Here is a 19698-nt window from a genome sequence, read left to right as displayed (position 1 = left end):
TGGATAAGTTACAAAATCAAGGCAAGTTTTTGTGCTGGTGGTGTGGTTAAGTGGTTAGAGTGTTGGTCCACAAACCGAAGGGTCTCAGGTTTGATTCCAGGTAAAGGGCATATACCTGGGTTGCAGGTTCAATCTCTGGCCCTGGTTGGGGCAAGTGTGAGAGGCAGCAGATCCATGTGTCTCTCTCACATCGATGTTTCTCCTCCCCCCGCCCCCCCACTCTCTCTAAAAATCAATGGAAAAAGTATCCTCGGGTGAAGATTAACAAAAAATAAAATAAAATAAAAGAAAAGAAAAGAAAAGAAAAGAAAAGAAAAGAAAAGAAAAGAAAAGAAAAGAAAAGAAAATGCCTTCCCAGAATTTTTTTTTTAAAAAAATCAAGGCAACTATCTTTGTCACTGATACCAAGTCATATAATTAGATCCCAGGAAATGGAGAGATGAACCCATCTGGTTTTACTTAAAAAGTCTCAAAGATCTCTGAGAAATTCTCCAAAGTATAGCCATTTGGTGAGATGCTGTTGACCATTATCAATGACAGTGTTGTACCATAGTAGCAACAATGCCTTTCTCTAAAACAAAAGCTCTAATGAAACTTAATACAAGGAAACAAATAATTATATTCAAAAGCACTGATTCTATATGTCATAGTTTTCCCAGAACAAAGAATATACTTAAAATATATTTTAAAAATCACTAAATGAATAAAACCACCATATAAACAGTCTCTGATATTGTAATTGGTTATTTAACCAAGTTATGTAAAAATAAACCCAGATATACCAATAAAAATTCAGAAAGAAAATGCCTCAGGTGGCTTTCTGACCCATCCTTGTTTTATTAAACATTTGTTGCATTCCAATTAACATTCTTAAACTGATTATTAAAAGCAAGAGAACACTTTCAGTAATCGAAAGGGATCTTATAAGAGTGACAAAAATAAACAATTTCTTTCTTTCTTCTCCTTCCCTTCCAGTGCTGGCTTTTTGCTATTGATATAAACTATTTGTCACTTTTAGGAATAAGGTTGCTACTGTTCATTTTTCCATTTCTAATAAATAATATGACTTTTTTTTTTTTTTTAAAGAGCAGTTCTCATATGGATTAGAAAAACATCTGGAAGGATATAGCTCACAAACTGATAACAGTGATTAGCTCTGGACTGAGGATTTGTGATGAAGCGAGAGAGGACTTTTACTTTTCTTACTTTGCTTATTTGAATATATGCAACGAATATGCATTAGTTTAATCAATTACCCCCAAAAAATTCAGTAAATTTTTTTTTAAAGAAAACAAACACCTGCATGTACTTTAGATCTAGCGTGATGATTTAGGATCCATCACTTAATCTCTTTGGGTCTCAGTTTCCCTACTTATAAAATGGGATTAATATCACTCAGAGATGTCATGAGAAGAATGCCTTAGCACATGGCAAATACACATCCAATGAAGGTTCCTTCTCCGAGCCTCCGGTTCTTTGCCTGCAAAATGAGGGAACTAGATTAGTTGTCTGTCATCCTTTTGAGAATGAATATTCTGATACCCTCTTTTTATGTTCACAGAAAAAGATTGCTAATTGAAAAATAAATGTCTTTACTTGTCTTCAGGTAATTATTTTCCTTTTATTTCCTGTAGAACCAGGAAACCAAAAACAGATGAGCAGTAACTCTGGAATGTTTGGGCCACCCCACCCTGGGCACCTGGGAAATGACAGGGTATTTCCACTCATTAGAATCTCCCTGATGAGGAGAGCCTTCCTTACTGGGAAAAGGATCAAACTTAGTTTTAGTAAGCCAGTGTGTGCCATTAAAAATATTATATACTCTCAATTTTAATCTTTGACTATTCAAGGCCTCCTTTTTAATTAGTTTGCCTACCTATGTTTGCAATCCAGATACTCTGCGTAAGCAGTTATGCAAGTGTTCCATAATTCATTACATCAAATGTCATTGTTTAAAGTCCAATTAGATCATTATCACTTAAGGAAGGGCTGCATTTTCAATGAGTTTAAAGATTTGTCTCCTACACAACTGAAATGCTAATAATTGTCCGTCTTTCATGGTATCAGGGAAATAATTTCACAATAATTCTCTTTGCTTTCCTAAGATTGAAAAGTAGCATGGTTCATAGCAGTAGTAATTTTTATTTGCCTATTTAAAAAAGATAAAAATAGAAAAGGGAGAGAAAGCTACAACATTGAGGAATACTACCATTCCAAATTTCTCGAAACATGGTATGTTTTTTATTTAATTAAAATCTTGTATGGATATAGAATCATAAAGAGGAACACCCACATGGCTTAGAATTCTAAATATCTCTTGTATGAGATTTCTTAATTTAAGCCTTTTCTGTGCTTGCCGAATACCAGTGGGTGAAGAACGCCTTCAATGTCGTTTTTGGCATTTCCAGCTCCCTGCATAACTTGGTAGGATTCTTTACCCTTCCAGGTTATAGCAATCCCAAATTTTCTTTCTTCTTTCTTTCTTTCTTTCTTTCTTTCTTTCTTTCTTTCTTTCTTTCTTTCTTTCTTTCTTTCTTTCTTTCTCTCTCTCTCTCTCTCTCTCTCTCTCTCTCTCTCTCTCTCTCTTTCTTTCTTTCTTCCTTTTCTTTTCTTTTCTTTCCTTTCCTTTCTTCCTTTCTTCCTTTCTTCCTTTCTTCCTTTCTTTCTTTCTTTCTTTTTTTGGTTGAAGTCCAACTTGCAGCAGAAAGATTTTCTAGCCCCCCACCAAGGCTTCCCCAAATCCTATATCCAAGGGCTCCAAACCCCAGTGCCCTTGGGGTCACAGCAGGAGTCCTGGTCTGGGTAGTACATAGGCACTGAGTGTGGTAGAACTGTAGCCAAGAAAGGAAATGCTTAACCACATGGGTATACTCCAGCCGTGGGCAAACTACGGCCCGCGGGCTGGATCCGTCCCGTTCGGCTGTTCTATCCGGCCCACGGAGCCGAAAGAGCGGAGGGTTCTCTTGCTCTCCCCTCCGCTCCTTCACCAGCAGCAGTGTTAACATGTATTAGTTCACACAAACACTCCATCCATGCTTTTGTTCCGGCCCTCCGGTCCAGTTTAAGAACCCATTGTGGCCCTCGAGTCAAAAAGTTTGCCCACCCCTGGTACTCTCTTGACAGGTCATGTCTTTCTTCTGGGTCCCGATCAATATAAAAAAGCCAGAGGGTCTTGGTGGGTGGGTCTGATGAGGGAATCTCAGAAACAATGAATTGAGACGGTGGAGGGAACCAATGACCACAGCCTGGGTAACTCGTGAGGAGTTTCCAGTTTCTGTGTCTAATTGCAGCATGGACAGATGTGTTGGAGGCTGAATATTCTAGCAGAGAAGAGTCACCCTTTGCTGAAGCCATGCTGTTCCCAGGACCCTGGGGGTACTTCCAAAGGCAGCCAGACTACCCACCCATCTTAAGTTTTCTTGCAGAAAAAAATGCCTATTCTGTTTGTTTAATTTTAAGAGGTATTATAGTAGAACTGATTATAAAGAGACACTTTTGTTTCCATATTTATGAACAAGTTTCTATATATACAAATTAGGGATAATACAACTTGCTCCTACTGTATGTGGAAGGCTGGGAGAATTCTTACTATCCTATGTAATACAAGCCCAATATGCAAATTGTCCCCTTGACTGGGAGTTCGACCACTCACTATAATGTGTGCTGACCTCCATGGGGTGGCAAGGAACATGGAGGCATAGGTGATGCAGCATTGGCCCCAATGGGCCCCAATGAGAGTGGGGTCGCAGCAGGATGGTGGAGCAGGTGAGCGGGTGGAGCCAGGCCAAGGCAGGTGCCAGTGAGGCCTGGCGCTGAGGGAGGTGGGCGGGGGCCAGACTGCCCTGCAGATCACCCCGCAGACGGCGACCAGTGTCCATTACAGAGAAAGGGCAAATAGCAATATTAAAATATTTCTTCTAATTATTTTCCTTTCAATGTGCACGAATCCATGCACTGGGCCACTAGGTTAATAATAATAATAATAATAATAATAATAATAAAAACTAACATTCATCGAATACCTACTATTTTTTTGGCATCATGGTAGGCACTTTGTCTTTCATGATCTTATATAACCCTAATAAGACTCTGTGAGGTGTTATCTACTTTTTTCAAATGAGAAATATGAGACTTAGAAAAGCTAAATAATTGACCATTTACAGTGCTGGTAAATGGTGATGTAATAGTTGATTCTGAAACTTTGATTTTCACTATTCTACTTTGACCTTTTAGGAGAAAGATGGAAATGTTCTGAAATCCATTGGGTTGCCTCCAAGCCCTTCAGCAATTGAAACCACACTTTTGTGCACCTCTCCTTGACCCCCATACCTCATGCTACAGTAACACAGACTACTTGTAATAATTCTAAAGTCCTGTCATCTCAAGTTTCTGGGTTTTGTTTATGTTTTCTTGGCCTAAAATTTAGTTATCCCACTACTACCAGTCTAGCTGGCCTACTCCTACTAACTTTTCAAGTCTCTATTTAACCTATTCTATCATGCTCCCATTACTCTTTTTTAAAATGCTTTTTTAATTTTTCAATTATAGTTGACATACAGTATTATATTAGTTTCAAGTGTACACCCCAGTGATTAGACATTATATAACTAAGTAATCATCCACTATATCTCGTACCCATCTGACACCATAGTTATTAGAGTGTTATTGACTATATTCTCTATGATGTACTTTGTAGCCCCATGACTATTCTGTAACAACCAATTTGGAGTTCTTAATCCTTTCACCTTTTTCACCCAAACCTCCTCCCATCTGGCAATTGTCAAAATGTTCTCTGTATCAGTGAGTCTGTTTTTGTCTACACCTTCATTTATTTTGATTTTAAGATTCAATTGTTGATTGATATGTATTTATTGCCATGTTACTGTTCATATATATATATATATATATATATATATATATATATATAATCCTCACCCAAGGATATTTTTTTCATTGATTTTTAGAGAGAGGGAAAGACAGAGAGAAATATTGATGTGAGAGAAACCCTTCGATTGATTGCCTCCTGCACGAGCTCCTACCAGGGCCCAGGCCGGGGAGGAGCTTTCAACCAAGGTACATGCCCATGACTGGAATCGAACCTGTGACCCTTCAGTCTGTAGGCCAACACTCTATCCACTGAGCCAAACTGGCTAAGGCTTATTGTTCATATTTTCTATCTTTTCTTTTCTTCTTCTTCTTCTTAAAGAAGACCCTTTAACATTTCATGTAATACTGGTTTGGTGGTGATGAACTTTTGCTTTTCCTTGTCTGGGTAGCTCTTTATAGATCCTTTTATTCTAAATGATAGCTCTGCTGGGTAGGGTAATCTTGGTCGTAGGTCCTTGCTTTTCATCTCTTTGAATATTTCTTGCCTGCAAAGTTTCTGTTGAGCAATCAGCTGACAGCCCTATGGGAGCTCTCTCTTGCTGCTTTTAAGATTCTCTCTTTGGCTTTAACCTTTGGCATTTTAATTGTGATGTGTCTTGGTGTGGGCCTCTTTTGGGTTCATTTTGGTTGGGGCTCTCTTCACTTTCTGGTCTTGTATATCTATTTCCTTCACCAGGTTAGAGAAGTTTTCTGTCATTATATTTTCAAATAGGTTTTCAATTTCTTGCCCTCTCTTTACCTTCTAGCACCCACATGATGTGAATGTTGGTATGCTTGAAATTATCCCAGAGGCTCCTTACACTATCTTCATTTTTTTAAGATTGTTTTTGCTATTCTGATTGGATGTTTTTTGCTTCCTCATATTCTAAATTGCTGATTTGATTGTCAGTTTCATCTACTCTACTGTTGATACTCTATAAAATATTCACTTCAGTTAATGCATCCTTCATTCCTGACTGGTTCTTTTTATGGTTTCCATGCCCTGTTTTATTCTGTTGAAGTTTTCGTTAGGTGCATTGAGCATCCTCATAACCAGTGTTTTGAACTCTGCATCTAGCAGATTTCTTATCTCCATTTTGTTTAGTTCTCTTTTTCTGGAGTTTTGTTCTGTTCTTTCATTTGGGATATGTTTGTCTCCTCCTTTTGGCAGCCTCCCTGTGTTTGTTTATATGTATTAGGTGGAACTGCTGCAACTCCCAGGCTTGGTAGAATGTCCTAATGTAGTAGGTCGAGCGGCACAGCCTCCCAGATCACCCAAGCTGGGCACTCCTGTTGTAGTTGATCCTGGATTGCCGTTGGCACATCAGTGGGAGGGATATACCCTCATTGGCTGCAAGGACTGGCTGCAACCACCTACTACTGTGCAATATCAGCTGGGCAGGGGCCCACCCACATAGCAGGACTTACTTCATCGCACCTCTCATGCTCGCTGAGTCTGCCCCTTGAGTGAGTTACTGGTTGGGTGGTGCTTCAACATGGTCTAACCAGTGGTTCTCAACCTGTGGGTCGCGAACAATGAAAATACATCCTGCATATCACATATTTACATTATGATTCATAACAGTAGCAAAATTAGTTATGAAGTAGCAACGAAAATAATTTTATGGTTGGGGGTCACCACAACATGGGGAACTGTATTAAAGGGTCATGGCATTAGGAAGGTTGAGAACCACTGGCACCTGTCCCCCAGGTGTGTTGGCTCTGGTGGTCTCCCAGAAGGTGCAGGCCAAGGTCAGTCACCACTTGTGTCCTGCCTGAGACCCACTGGCTTAAGCTACAAAGCAATCTTGAGATGGCTGCTGTTTGTGCTGGGTTTAGGGGTGCCCAGGAGAGGCCAAGCTGTGAAGGTTGGCTAGTGCCAGGCCTGGGCCACTTAGCAAGAAGTACAGATCATGCCGAGTCCAGATGCTGCTTGTTTTAGAGATTTTTTTGTTAGGTTGGTTGTGTGTGTGTGTTGTTGTTGTTGTTGTTGTTTTAGAGATTTTAGGAAAGTCTGAAGCATTAGCCAAGAAAGGCCAATCTTCTGGAAAAGCCACTGGAAACCAAGCTTGGGTGGGCACACGAGTTTGGTGGGGCAGGGTCTCAGGGAATCACCAGGGTAGGGTGATCCATGATAATCAGGTTGATGGAGACTCAGATATTTCTCCCAACTGCCATTTCTGGGCTGGGAGGGCTAATTAAAATAATAATGGCCGCTGTCAGTACTTTTGTCTGGGGGAAAGGTGCCCCCATCTCTCACCCTGATGTCAGGTAATTCAGTTCCTCCCAATACATCTCTGGTGCCTTTCCAGCTGCTATCATAGAGCTGGAGCTCAGAGGGAGTGAGTCAGAGTAAGTCTGTGCACAGGCCTTTTGAGAGGAACTGCTTGGGACTCCAGCAGACCTCCATTTCACTCAGCTTCAATCCCTGCTGGATTTTATAGCCAGAAGTTATGAAGACTTCTCTTCTTGGCACTGGAACCATGGGCTTGGGGGCCTTGCTCGCAGGGGGGACCTCTGCAGCTGAAATATCCCTCCCAATTTGTATCTGCCACATGTGGGTGTGGGACCAGCCTGTTCCTTGTCTCTGTCCCTCCTACTAGTCTTGATGTGACTTCTTCTTTAAATCTCCTTTGTATAACTTCTATTCATGTAGGTTTCAGGTGGCTCTGAATGATGGTTGTTGTGTAGTTTAGTTGTAATTTTGATGTGGTTTGAGAGGATGAGTACTGTATTTACCTAGGCCACCATCTTGACCGGAAGTCCCATTACTCTTGATATACTCATTATGGCAATGATCTTTTTGTGTCATCATCTAAATTGTGAACAACTCAAGGGAGTCTTTTTTTTTTTTTTTCACTGTTGTATTTCCAGGGCTTTTCAAAGTATCTGTTTCCCAGTAGGCATTCAATTAAATATTTATAGAATGAATGAATGAAAGAATGCATAAATGACTTCTAAATTGATCTGGAGTACTCTTTAGAAATGTGTGTAGGAACCTGTATTACTTACTTTATTGCACATAAGCCTAAAAGTTATCTGTAATGAAAACATTTCATCCTCTTATTTTATTCTTTCATTTATTTTTATTTTTTAAAAATTATCTTTATTGTTGAAAGTATTACAGATGTTCCCTTTGTTTGTTTGTGTGTTGTTTTTTCCCATTGACCCCCTCCACCCTGTACCTGCTCCTCCCAGGCCTTCACCACTCTATTGTCTGTGTTCATGGGTTATGCATATATGCATATAAGTTCCTTGGTTAATCACTCCTTTCACACCCCCTTAACCCCCTCCTTCCCTCTGAAATTTGTCAGTCGGTTCCATGTTATCCTCTTATTTTAAAACTTTTCAACATATCCTTATTTTTCTCTAGAATAAAGTATGTTGAACACAGTTCAATACATATTTGCTGGATTAATGATGTCTTTAAAAAAAAATACAAGTTCTTTACAATCTAGTGCATATTATTTTCTCCAGACACACTTTGTGCCACTCCTACTTTATCCTGTAATAATGAGTAACAGTATATAATTTTCATTTAAGTATTAAATATTAAGAGCTGGGCATATTGGTCCACTGTTTCAAATAGCCTTATTCCTTTTCTTGATAGTCCCTCATTCTTGGAATTTATGAAGCCATTCATCAAATAGCATATTTATTGTGGTTTTCCACTCTCCTTCCTTCCCCTAGAAGGCTGCCCCTCACCCCTTTTTTGTGCTTGCCTCGTTTTTTAGCCCTGGTCATATCAAAGTAGTTATCTCTGTGTTTGCCACCCACCTCTATCCCCACCCTATTCGATAATGTCCATACATGCCCTCAGAGGGCAGGAGTTGAGGTTTTGTTCCCCTATGTGTCCCCAGGGCCCAGCACACAGTTTAGGACAGGGCCAAACCCTTTCTGTAGGTACTGAAACGAAGACTAGTTACTCTTTACTGAGTAACATGGATCGTCACCTTGAATTCTCATAATAATAGGTGAGTTATGAATTATCTCCCCATTTTATAGATGAGAAAACCAGGCTCGAAAACGTTTGGAAAGTTGCTCAAGTGGCGGAGTCTGTTGTCAGTGGAACAGGGTAAAGCCACCACCGATTCTAAATGAGTAAGGTTCCTTCCCACCATCTTTTCTTGAAAATTTTAAGGCTTTGCAATGTTTCCTTCTTGAGATCAAGCATCTACCTCAGCGGTTCTCAACCTGTGGGTCCCGACCCCTTTGGGGGTCAAACGACCCTTTCACAGGGGCCGCCTAAGACCATCGGAAAACACATATATAATTACACATTGTTTTTGTGATTAGTCACTATGCTTTCATTATGTTCAATTTGTAGCAATGAAACTGGGGGTCACCACAACATGAGGAACTGTATTAAAGGGTCGCGGCATTAGGAAGGTTGAGAGCCACTGCTCTACCTTAACATTATGAGTGCGGGAAATAACCCCCCTCCCTTTTTTTTTTCCCATATTGGAAATTGGTCGACCTCTCTCTGGAAGCAACATGGTCTTAAACTTGTTTAAATGACACTTTTTGGGGCAGACTCTGCCTTGGAGTCCTGGGGAACACGATAGATAGGCCCAATGAGAAAAAGGGTCGTTGGAAGCGGAATTCCGGCTCAGGAAGTTTTTCTCTGGGCAGGACACGCAGAAGCCTTCAGCCGGGGAGGCTGACCCTCTGCCTGCGCCACGCGCGGGCCAGGACTGCGGACACGGGTGCCTCACGCCCAGGGCTGCGGTCCCCGGGGACCCCACTGCCCGCAGATGAGGCGGCTGTTACTAACTCTCCTCTGGCCGGGCCTGGGCTCTCTGCTCCTGAGTGTTCTCTACGAGGACGACAGCGAATAAAAGTGGGCGAAAGTTGGTGCCTTCTCAACCCAGACGGTCAAGTAGGAAGTTGGCACGTTTTGCTTATTGAAACCTTCCACGGGTCAAATTCTTTCTTGCCCTTAACCAACATGGTCGCAGAGGGAAGTCCCAGCCCTTGAAACTTCCGGCCCTTAACTAAGATGGCGCCCGGAGGGGAGATGGAAAGTCGGCTTGCCCTCTTCGCTGCCCGTGACCGGCATGGCGCCCACGGCGTCGGTCACGTGACGCCCGGACTACGGCGCGGCGGAGGGGCAGGAGGGCCCTTGAAGGGTGCGCGCTCCCGCGGCGGTGCACCGGGTAGGTTTCAGTCAGAGTCACTATGGCGGCCGGCGCTGGCAAGGTAAGCTGAGGTGGCGGCGGGGCCAGGGCAGCGGGACCTGTCGTGGCGTCCGGGCTTCAGATCCCCGCAGCCCGTCCGCGGGAGGGGAGGCCGGCGAGTTGGGGGCAGCCGTGGGGGCTGGCGGGGGCCGGCTGAGGCGGGCGGGCGCTGAGGCGGGCGGGCACCGGCGCTTGACGGCCGTTTGTTGTGGTGTTTCCCTCCCAGGTCGGAAAGTTTCCTGCCTCGCCGGGCGCAGCCTGAGCGTGTCCCACCCGCCCCGAGCGGTGGAGGCGGCGGCGGACTCAGCCCGGGGCCTCCAGGCCTCTCCCCCGGCCGCGGGGCCAGCCTCCCTCCCCCACCTCCTCGTCCGCCGGGAGCCGCGGCTGCCGTCCCTGGGATGCGACCCTCGCGGGGGCGGCCCTGAGAAGAGGCGGCCAGGGTGCTGCCCCGGAGCCCGGAGCCCAGGCGTCCAGGGACCGTCTTCCTGCGGGCGGAGACCCCCGAGCCTTCCCCGGGGTCGTGCCTAGCGCGGTCCGCATCCCCGCCCTGGTCGCGGGGACGCCCGCCAGGTGCCCGGGAGTCCCCGCTCGGCTGCCGCCCGCGCCTCCGCGAGTCCCCGTTCCTCGTGCCCAGGACCCCGGCCACCGCCGCCTCGGCTGGTGCGGTCCGGGGACCCCGTGTCATCTCCCGGCGGCCTCCGCGCATCTGGGGCAAATGCGGACCGTCCCGCCGGCGGTCTGACCCTCGCGGACCCCTCCCGCCCTCCCACTGCCGAGGCCCTCCGGGACGGGTGGTGGCTGCCCGGAGGAGCGCGGCTGCACGTCTCCTCGCCCCGAAAGGACCTCGCCGGTCGCACCGACCCGACCCTTCCTTCATGCTGCAGTGCTGCAACATTTCCGCCACCGAGGGGGGAAAGCGGCCGCGATCCCAAACACCACGCCAGCATCGGCGTGTGACTCATCTGCTTGGATACCTCCAGCCCCAAACTGTCTTCCAGGAGTTTTCTTGGCCGCAGCTGTCCGATGTTTGAGCCTTGTCTTCCCGAGGGAGAAGATGGATTGAAAGCTGCCAGTTGGGGACTTTTTGTCATCAGGGCGCTGCTGGGTTTCCAAGGCGGTGATGGGGCTGGCGCTGGCTTGTCTTCTCACTCAAGTGCAGAGTTGTTGATGGTCACTGGTTATGCTCAGACCATGCGCAGCTTGTTTTAATATAGAATTTTGGGGAGGATAGGGGTATCGGCTTGTGAAGGGCAGCCCGGATCCGGTGGAACTCCTTTGTCCTGTGGTAGGAGAGACACCCCAGTCCTGTCCTCGATGCCGTCAGCCTTGGCCATCTTCACTTGCCGCCCGAACTCGCACCCGTTTCAGGAGCGTCATGTCTACCTGGACGAGCCCATTAAAATCGGCCGCTCCGTGGCCCGCTGTCGACCCGCGCAGAATAATGCTACTTTTGATTGCAAAGTGCTGTCAAGGAACCACGCTCTGGTCTGGTTTGATCACAAGACGGGCAAGGTAATGTCACAACATTGTTTAACAATCCTTACTTTTTGTTTCCCTTGCTCTTTCTGTATAATGCATGCGGGATCCCGGGGTTTGCACCCAGAGGAGACTTTCAGCAAGGCCACGGAATCAACTTTGTGTGTGTCTGGTTCTAGTGGAAATTTAATTGGGGTGGTTGAATGGAAAACAGAGAAGGTATTGTAATTAAATGCCTTGGGAGGGCGATGGCATCTTGATAATGTGGTCATTCCCAGTGAAATCCCAAACCCTAGTTCGGTTCGGAAAACCAGATAGTGAAACTTGTCATTTTGTTTTCAGTCTTTTTAGAAAGGTGAATTTGCAGTTGAGAGCTTGATTAAGCAAGCAACAGTTCCCAAAGCAATGAAGGGAATCCGTGTCCATTATTACACTGGGGCTCAATTGTCTGGGTGGTGAGATGTAGTTAATGTAGCTTTTAGTTGAGTTCAGATCAGGGCCTGTCTAGTAAAGGCAGTCGGTGTAAAGTTAGATTTTGAAAGATTTGCTATGTATACTCACGAGAAATTTGCAGTTATCAAAGCCAGTTTAATTAGGCATGAACTACTAACTACATACAGAGTTGGATGAACCTATACCTATTGTTTTTGGAAGTCACTTTTTGATGTTGCCTGCAGCACTTATTGAAAATATTTTGTGCATACTTACAGAGGTGATATTTCAAAATCAGTGTTAGGAAATTATTTTTTTGAAATTATATTCAATTCTATCAAATATTGCATTACCTAGATGCAATAGGATGAACTTAGTGCTCTTTAAGTGTGACCATTTTATCATTTTTATGTTAGCACCCTAATACTATATATGTGAGTGCTTATATTTTAAGAATGCGAGGAGAAAAATAAAGACCCTTTCAATTTTTAAAACTGTGTGTGAAGAATGTATTAAACCTTAGATTTTAGTTCAGCAACAGAATCAGTTCCAACTTAGAGGAAGTTATGTAAGACTAATAATAATATCTCAGGTTTCACCTCTTGACTTTTGCTCCCTCTTTTTGAGTTAAATGATTAAGTCTTTTTAAAAAGAAGAATGTAAATCTTCAAGGATAGTATTTTGAAATAAAAGAAACCTGAGCCTCAAAAAGAAGAAAGTAATACTGTGTTGCTATTGAATTAAGGAATTACTATATAAATCATTTTTCAGAGAAAGGAGGAGAATATTGCCCAAGTGCTGTGTGCTTGCATAATACCTTTATCCTAATTTTTGTGTAGGATGAGAACTGAAAAAGTATGTTAATTTTTCTGTATGACACCAGGTACTCATTTACCTGTGGAACACACATATTTTTCATCCCTGGAAACTAAAGTTTGGGTGGCTGAAAGATTTCACAGATTACTCATGATCATTTAAAGTGAATATTCATAGAACTCATCCTTCCATCAATCAGAGTCAAACATCAGTTAATTGCTAGGGCCTTAACTCAATCAGCTTTGACATTTTTGTCTTTTTATGTCCCTGGGCAACAGTTATAGCCCAATTTAAACAGATTACAGGTGTGCTTAAAATACATACTCTAAAAATGCACATTCTTTACTTTGACCCAATATTCTAAGGAGACTCAGATTTTTTTGTTTTACTTATTTGAAAACCAGTGATTGCATGAACAGTGCTTTTCCTGGCTAGGTTATTTTGAGATGACTAAGAATAGGTCAGTAGTGAGTGTTTATTGTGTAAATTTCGATGACACATTAAAATTTTAAATGGAATTTGTTATTAGAAAAGCTTATCCTTAAAGGATACACAACTGATTTCTGCCGTTTTTCCTTTTTATTGCTGCTTTATTAACCAACACTCAGAATATTACTTTAGGTGTAGATATAATTATTGACTATTGTACCACCTAGTCTAGTTAAAACAAATAACCTGTCAGATTTTGCCATGTGATTAAATTATTTTAGGAATTAACTATTTAAATTTAAATTTCAGCAGACTGGTTTTTATTGAGCATCTGTTATATGCCAGATATTATGAGGTACACAGTTCTAAAGAAAATTCACAGTTTGACCAAATATCATTTATTGTTTTCTCTGTGAAATTTCTAGTTTGAGGATTTCTGCTATAATAGTCTCATATCAAAAGTCCCTGAGCCATTCCCAGCAAACTTTTTTGTACAATACAAGAATCCCTCCTCAGGCAACTTTTTTCCCCCCCAAACATATCTAAGTCTCAGTTTTCTCTTCTGGGGATAATAGTGGTACTTACTTCTGTTTTGAGGATTGGGATAATCATGTAAATCACTTAGCACTCTTTTCCTGGGCATTTAAGGGCTATGTACTTAGGGAGGAGGGTGTTTGAGGGTCGGGGAGAGGAACCATCTAGGTAGCTGTTTGCAATTTGTTGTAGTGCTGTGGAGTCTTGGGAAGGTAATGAGAATTTTTTTCCTTTCATGTGATGGCATATGTAGAGGTAATTTTTTAAAAAATTATTGATTGATTTTAGAGAGAGAAGCATCCATTTGTTGTTCCATTTATTTATACATTCATTGATTGCTTCTTGTATGTGCCCTGACCTGCAACTTCGGTGTATCAGGAAGATGCTTTAACCAACTGAACTACTGGCCAGGGCTGTAGAGGTTGAAAATGAAACATACCAAGTTGAGAACTCTGTCCAAACTGGCATTTTTACCTGGGAGGTGTAAAGTTGGGGTAATAAGCCCTTTGGTTTATTTATTTTATTTTTTGTTAATCCTCACCCGAGGATATTTTTTTCCGGTGATTTTTAGAAAGAGTGGAAAGGAGGGATGGAAGGAAGAGAGGAGAGAGAGAGAGAGAAAAACATCAATGTGAGAGACATCGATTGGTTGCCTCCCACACGCACCCTGACGGGTTGGGGATCCAGCTTGCAACCCAGGTACGTGCCCTTGACTGGGAATCAAATCCATGACCCTTCTGTGCATGGGCCGATGCTGTAACCACTGAGAAACAGAGGCCAGGACTCTTTTTAGTTTATTATTATTTTTTAATATATTTTTATTGATTTCAGAGAGGAAGGGAGAGGGAGGGAATGAGAGAGATAAATATCAGTGATGAGAGAGAATTATTGATCGGCTGCCTCCTGCATGCCTCCTGCACGCCCCCTACTGGGGATTGAGCTCACAACCCGGGCATGTGCCCTTGCCTGGAATCAAACCCGGGACCTCTCAGTCTGCAGGCTGATCCTCTATCCACTGAGCCAAACCAGCTAGGGCTTTTTGGTTTATTTTTAATTGGGTTGTGTTCTGCATGGGCCATTATGAGAGGCTCCTTAAAATCTGGAGGAAATACTAAACATTTGAAACTTTCTGATTATTCAAGTAATACATGTTCATTATAGAAAATTTGCAAAATGTGGGCACATGAAAATGTAGGTCACACTGTTTAATGCTAAGTTCATGGAATGTGTTATGATACCTAAAACCTGCATGTTGAAGGGTGACAAGTTTGCCACAAAGTAGACTTTAACAAGCTCTCTCAAATCATCTACTGAGGGATGTAGCAGTTGGTTATTGCCCTTCTTAGATGCTGGCTCAATGGATCATCTTTTTGGAGGTCAAGCTTTTCAAGTTAGATGGTAGATAATAGAATGGTTAGTGATCCTTCTGTTGACTCAAGGTACCACTGAAAAACAAATCTATCCATATGGTGGTTACATAGAAAGGATAGTGAGTGTAGCACCTCTTTTCTGATTTGGATGGCCTTATTTGATTTGAGGCTTTGTGGAAAGGAGATAGTCCAGTGGTCCAAACAGTATGCAGTCTATTTCCAGTCTCTCTGAGTAGTACTAGTTGTTTTCTTCCAGTTGCCATTTTTTTACTTAAATTCAACAGGTACTATTGAGCACCTGTTCTAACTTGATATGTTTTAGTGGAGGGATGGTGAGGAGGAAGGAAATGGCAAGAACTGATAAGAATTGTTATTTCTTCTTTCTAGAAGCTTATGTTTTAGAGAGGGTGATTATACACCTTGGGAACAGTTGACTGACATAAGATAATATTATATAAATTAAAATGGGAAGAGCGTGATAGTGTTTGAATTGACTTTAAAAAAAGGGATGACCCGACCGGTGTGGCTCAGTGGTTGACTATTGACATATGAACCAGGAGGTCACAGTTCAATTCTCAGTCAGGGCACATGCTGGGTTGCAGGCTTGATCCCCAGTGTGGAACATGCATGAGGCAGCTGATCAGTGATTCTCTCTCATCATTGATGTTTCTATCTCTCTCTCCCTCCCTTTCCTCTCTGAAGTCAATAAAATTATATTTTTTAAAGCAAGGGATGGGTAGATACAGGTTACAAAAAAGTGCTTTCTGGTTGTTCTTGTGTGTTTTGAGAGGATGAGAGTGAAATAAAACAGACAAAAGCAGATCATTTTTTAAAAAATATATTTCTTTATTGATTTAAGAGAGGAAGGGAGAAGGAGGAAGAGATAGAAACATCAATGATGAGAGAGTCATTGATCGGCTGCCTTCTGCACGGCCCCCACTGGGGACCAAGCCCGCAGCCCAGGCATGTGCCCTTGGCTGGAATCGAACCCGGTACCTTTCAGTCCACAGGCCAGTGCTCTATCCACTGCGCCAAAATGGCCAGGGCAAAAGCAGATCATTTTTAATGACTTTGGCATCTTCCAAATACTGCAGAAATGAATTTTGTTGGATTGTAGAGTTCTTTTGGAGAGCTGCTATGGTGAACACCCATTCTTTGTGATGGTTTTATGTTTGTGCCTTGTTTTTGTAATTAGGAGTTAGGCCTTGGAGGAGAGGGTTTCTGTCTTATATGTCTGTTTCCTTTTATTTTGTATAAAGTAGATATTGGAGCCCAGTAGATAGTGTGGTGCCAGGTTGTAGAGTGCCTTGATTACCAAACTAAGGACATGGAAAGCCAGGGAGAGTTCTGTGCAGAATAATGACATACCAAAAGTCCCATTTAAGAGCGATACAATAATATATAGAGAGGTCTGGAGCAAGGAAAAATGAGTAACAAGTTAACTAACACTGTGTACTATGTACCATGCCTGTTCTAAATGCTTTAAATGTTAATTTATTTAATTCTTAAATAGCTGTTCAAGATAGCTGTTTATTTTCCCCATATTAACCTATGAGGAAATTAAAACACAGGAAGGTTAGGTTAGGTTTACTTGCCCAAGTTCACATAGTTATTAAATGGAAGAGCTAGGATTTGAACTAAGGTATTCTGACTCTTGATTCTAAGGTCTAGAACTTAAGCTCTTAACTACTCAGCTATTCTGAGGCTTTGTAACAGTTTAGATATAATGTCATTTTGTAAGGATATAGACCAGATTCACAATAGGAATGAAAATAATTAAATGCCAGAAAATGAGAAAAGACAAGTGTAATAACTTATCCATTAGTACTTTAGCAAAGAGAGAGATTTTAGGGAAAGTTTCATGGATGAGATAGTTTCAGTCAAGGAAAGAATTTTGGGTGGGAAGAATTGCTCAAGCAAAGATATAGATATGGTATGTTCCAAGACACTGCAAGGAAATCATTGCAAAGGGAATCTCCACAATTTTACAGCAAGATAGTTTCTTCCTTCTTCCTCCCTTTATCTAAACATGACAGCAATGATTCTGGCCTTAGTTTTTGGGACAGTGGCATATAATACATTCATTGATTTTGTTTATTTGTTTGTGTGTTAACACATACCTAATTTATTCTTTTGTTAATCCTCACCTGAGAATATTTTTTTTCCCATTGATTTTTAGAGAGGGTGGAAGGGAGGGGGAAGAAAAGGAGAGGGATGGAAGGAGAGAGAGAGAGAGTGCAGACAGACAGACATTGATGTGAGAGAGACATGTTGATTGGTTGGTTGCCTGCTACATGTGCCCTGACCTGGGCTGAGGATTGAATCTGCACCCCAGGTACATGCCCTTGGCCAGGAAGCAAACCCACGCCCCTTTGGTGCTCTGGCCGACGCTCTAACCACTGAACCACTGGCCAGGGTGATACCTAATTTTTTTTTGACAGAATTTAAAAGATCATTAAGAGGGGTTGCTTTTTCTGAGAAAGTCACATATTTAACACATGTTATATTTAAGGCACATTAATTATAAACATGTTTAGAAGGCATGTTTTATATCCAAAGCACATACTCATTTCCTTCTTTTCATAGTAGTAAAAAATCAATGAAATATTTTATCTATTATTTCAAGTTCTAAAAAATTTGGACAGTAATACACTTAAAACATGTTTTCCTACTTAGTTATTTGACTTTATTCCTTAGATTAAATTTATTCTTTACCTTCCTAGGCTCCTATTTGGTTTTCTCAAGTGGTATTTATGTTAGACTTAGTATTTATTCTCTTTGATAAATAGAGAGGAGGGTGTCTGTCATTTAGAGTTTTAAGTGAAAAGATTGTGAGATTGTTTCTTAATGTCATATGTCAGTTACTTGAATCAAGAAAAATGGTGGTATTTGTTAGCTGTGGAAATGTTCTAAAGACTCTTTCCTGCCCAAGCTTCTGTCACTGCCACTACAGGTAAATTAACAGTTTATACACTGCTCAAAAATCTTGGCTGTTGGGGGCTTCCAGTCAAGATGGTGGTTTAGGTAAATGCTGTACTCACATCCTCCCACAACCACGTCAGAATTACAATTGAACTACAGAACAACCATTATTCAGAACCACCTGAAATCTAGCTGAACAGAAGTCCTACAACTCAGGATATATAGAAGAAGTCACATTGAGACTTCTCCTAGGAGGAGCAGAATCAGGAACAGGTTGGTCCCACACCCACATGTGGCAGATAAAAATCAGGAAGGATATCTTGGCTGTAGAGGTCCACCTGAGAGCGAGGGGTCCCAGCCCCACACTAGGCTTCCCAGCACAGGAAGAGAAATTCCCACAACTTCTGGTTGTAAAAACCAGTGGGAATTGTGGCTGAGTGAGATGGAGGGCTCTCTGAGTCCTAGATGATCCTCTTAAAAGGAGGAACTCACTTCTTCTGAGCTTTAGCACTGGGGCAGCTACTTGAAAGGCACCAGACACATCCCAGAAGAACTGAATTATTTGGCATCAAAGCAAGGGCTGGAGGGGCAAACAGAAGTGCTGGCAGAGGCCATTGATTCTTTGCTAAGCCCTTTCTCCGCAGAGCCGGCAGGCATCATGTCTGAGTTTCCAAACCTGGGTATTACTGTTTGCCCCCACCCTGGTGATTGCCTGAGACCCTGCCCCACCCAACTTGTGGGCCCTCCCAAGCTGTTTCCAGTGGCTTTTTCATACAAATGCCTCAGACTTTCTTAAAATCTCTCCAAAAAGTAGCATCTGGCCTCAGTGCCCCATACCTCTCCTTAAGTGACCCCAGGTCTGGCATTAGCAGCATCTGGCCTTAGTTTGAAACTTGGCCTCTCCTGGGCATCTCCAAGCCCAGCACAAGTAGCAGCCATCTATAGATCTCTTTATAGATGATGCTGGGAGGACCCTGGGCAGAACACAGGCAGCAGATGACCTTGGCCTGCATCTTCCAGGAGGCCCCAGAGCTTCAGACCACGTCAAAGCACCACCCAACCACCTCCACAAGTGACACTCAAGGGGTGGACTCAGCAGGGACCACTGAAATAAGCTCCACTGAAATAAGTTTTGCTCTTTGGGGTGGACCCTTGCACAGCTTATCCTCCACGGTGGTCATAGCCAGCTCTTGCAACTAATCAGCTAGGATAAATCACTTCCATTGATGTGCCAACAGCAATCAACTTCAACAGGAGGGTATACACAGCCCACAGGGTGTATACATCTGGAGTGCCCAGCTTGGGTGATTGGAGAGGCTATGCCACTGGACCCTACAGGACACCTGTTACATTAGGACACTCTACACCAAGCCTGGGAAATGTAGCAGCTCTACCTAATACGTAGAAACAAACACAGGAAGGCTGTCAAAATGAAGAGACAAAGAAACATGTCCCAAATGAAAGAACAGAACAAAACTCCAGAGAAAAGAACTAAACAAAACAGAGACAAGGAATCTGCCAAATGCAGAGTTCAAAACACTAGTTATGACAATGCTTAATGCACTTAGTGAAAACTTCAACGGCATAAAAAAAGGACATGGAAACCAGAAGAAGAATCAGTCAGAAATGAAGGATAGAGCCCAGGTTGGTGTTGCTTAGTGGTTAGACTGTTGGCC

The 19698-nt window shown here is 42.7% G+C and overlaps 1 protein-coding gene across 27 annotated transcripts in view; it reads left to right on the top strand.

Moving 5' to 3' along the window:
- Positions 1–11327: 11327 nt before the first annotated feature.
- The window catches only part of LOC118667948 (sarcolemma associated protein), a 159165-nt gene continuing 150794 nt past the window's right edge, over positions 11328–19698 (top strand). For all 27 annotated transcript variants that reach the window (XM_036331812.1, XM_036331813.1, XM_036331806.1 and 24 more), the window contains exon 1: positions 11328–11555. In XM_036331812.1, coding sequence (XP_036187705.1) covers positions 11358–11555 — 198 coding nt within the window. In that variant the 5' untranslated portion in view covers positions 11328–11357. The remainder of the gene's footprint in view (positions 11556–19698) is intronic.

This window comes from Myotis myotis, unplaced genomic scaffold, assembly GCF_014108235.1.
Source record: "Myotis myotis isolate mMyoMyo1 unplaced genomic scaffold, mMyoMyo1.p scaffold_m19_p_13, whole genome shotgun sequence".
NCBI classification, from domain to species: Eukaryota; Metazoa; Chordata; class Mammalia; order Chiroptera; family Vespertilionidae; genus Myotis; species Myotis myotis.
This window is presented reverse-complemented; position numbering and strand designations above follow the sequence as displayed.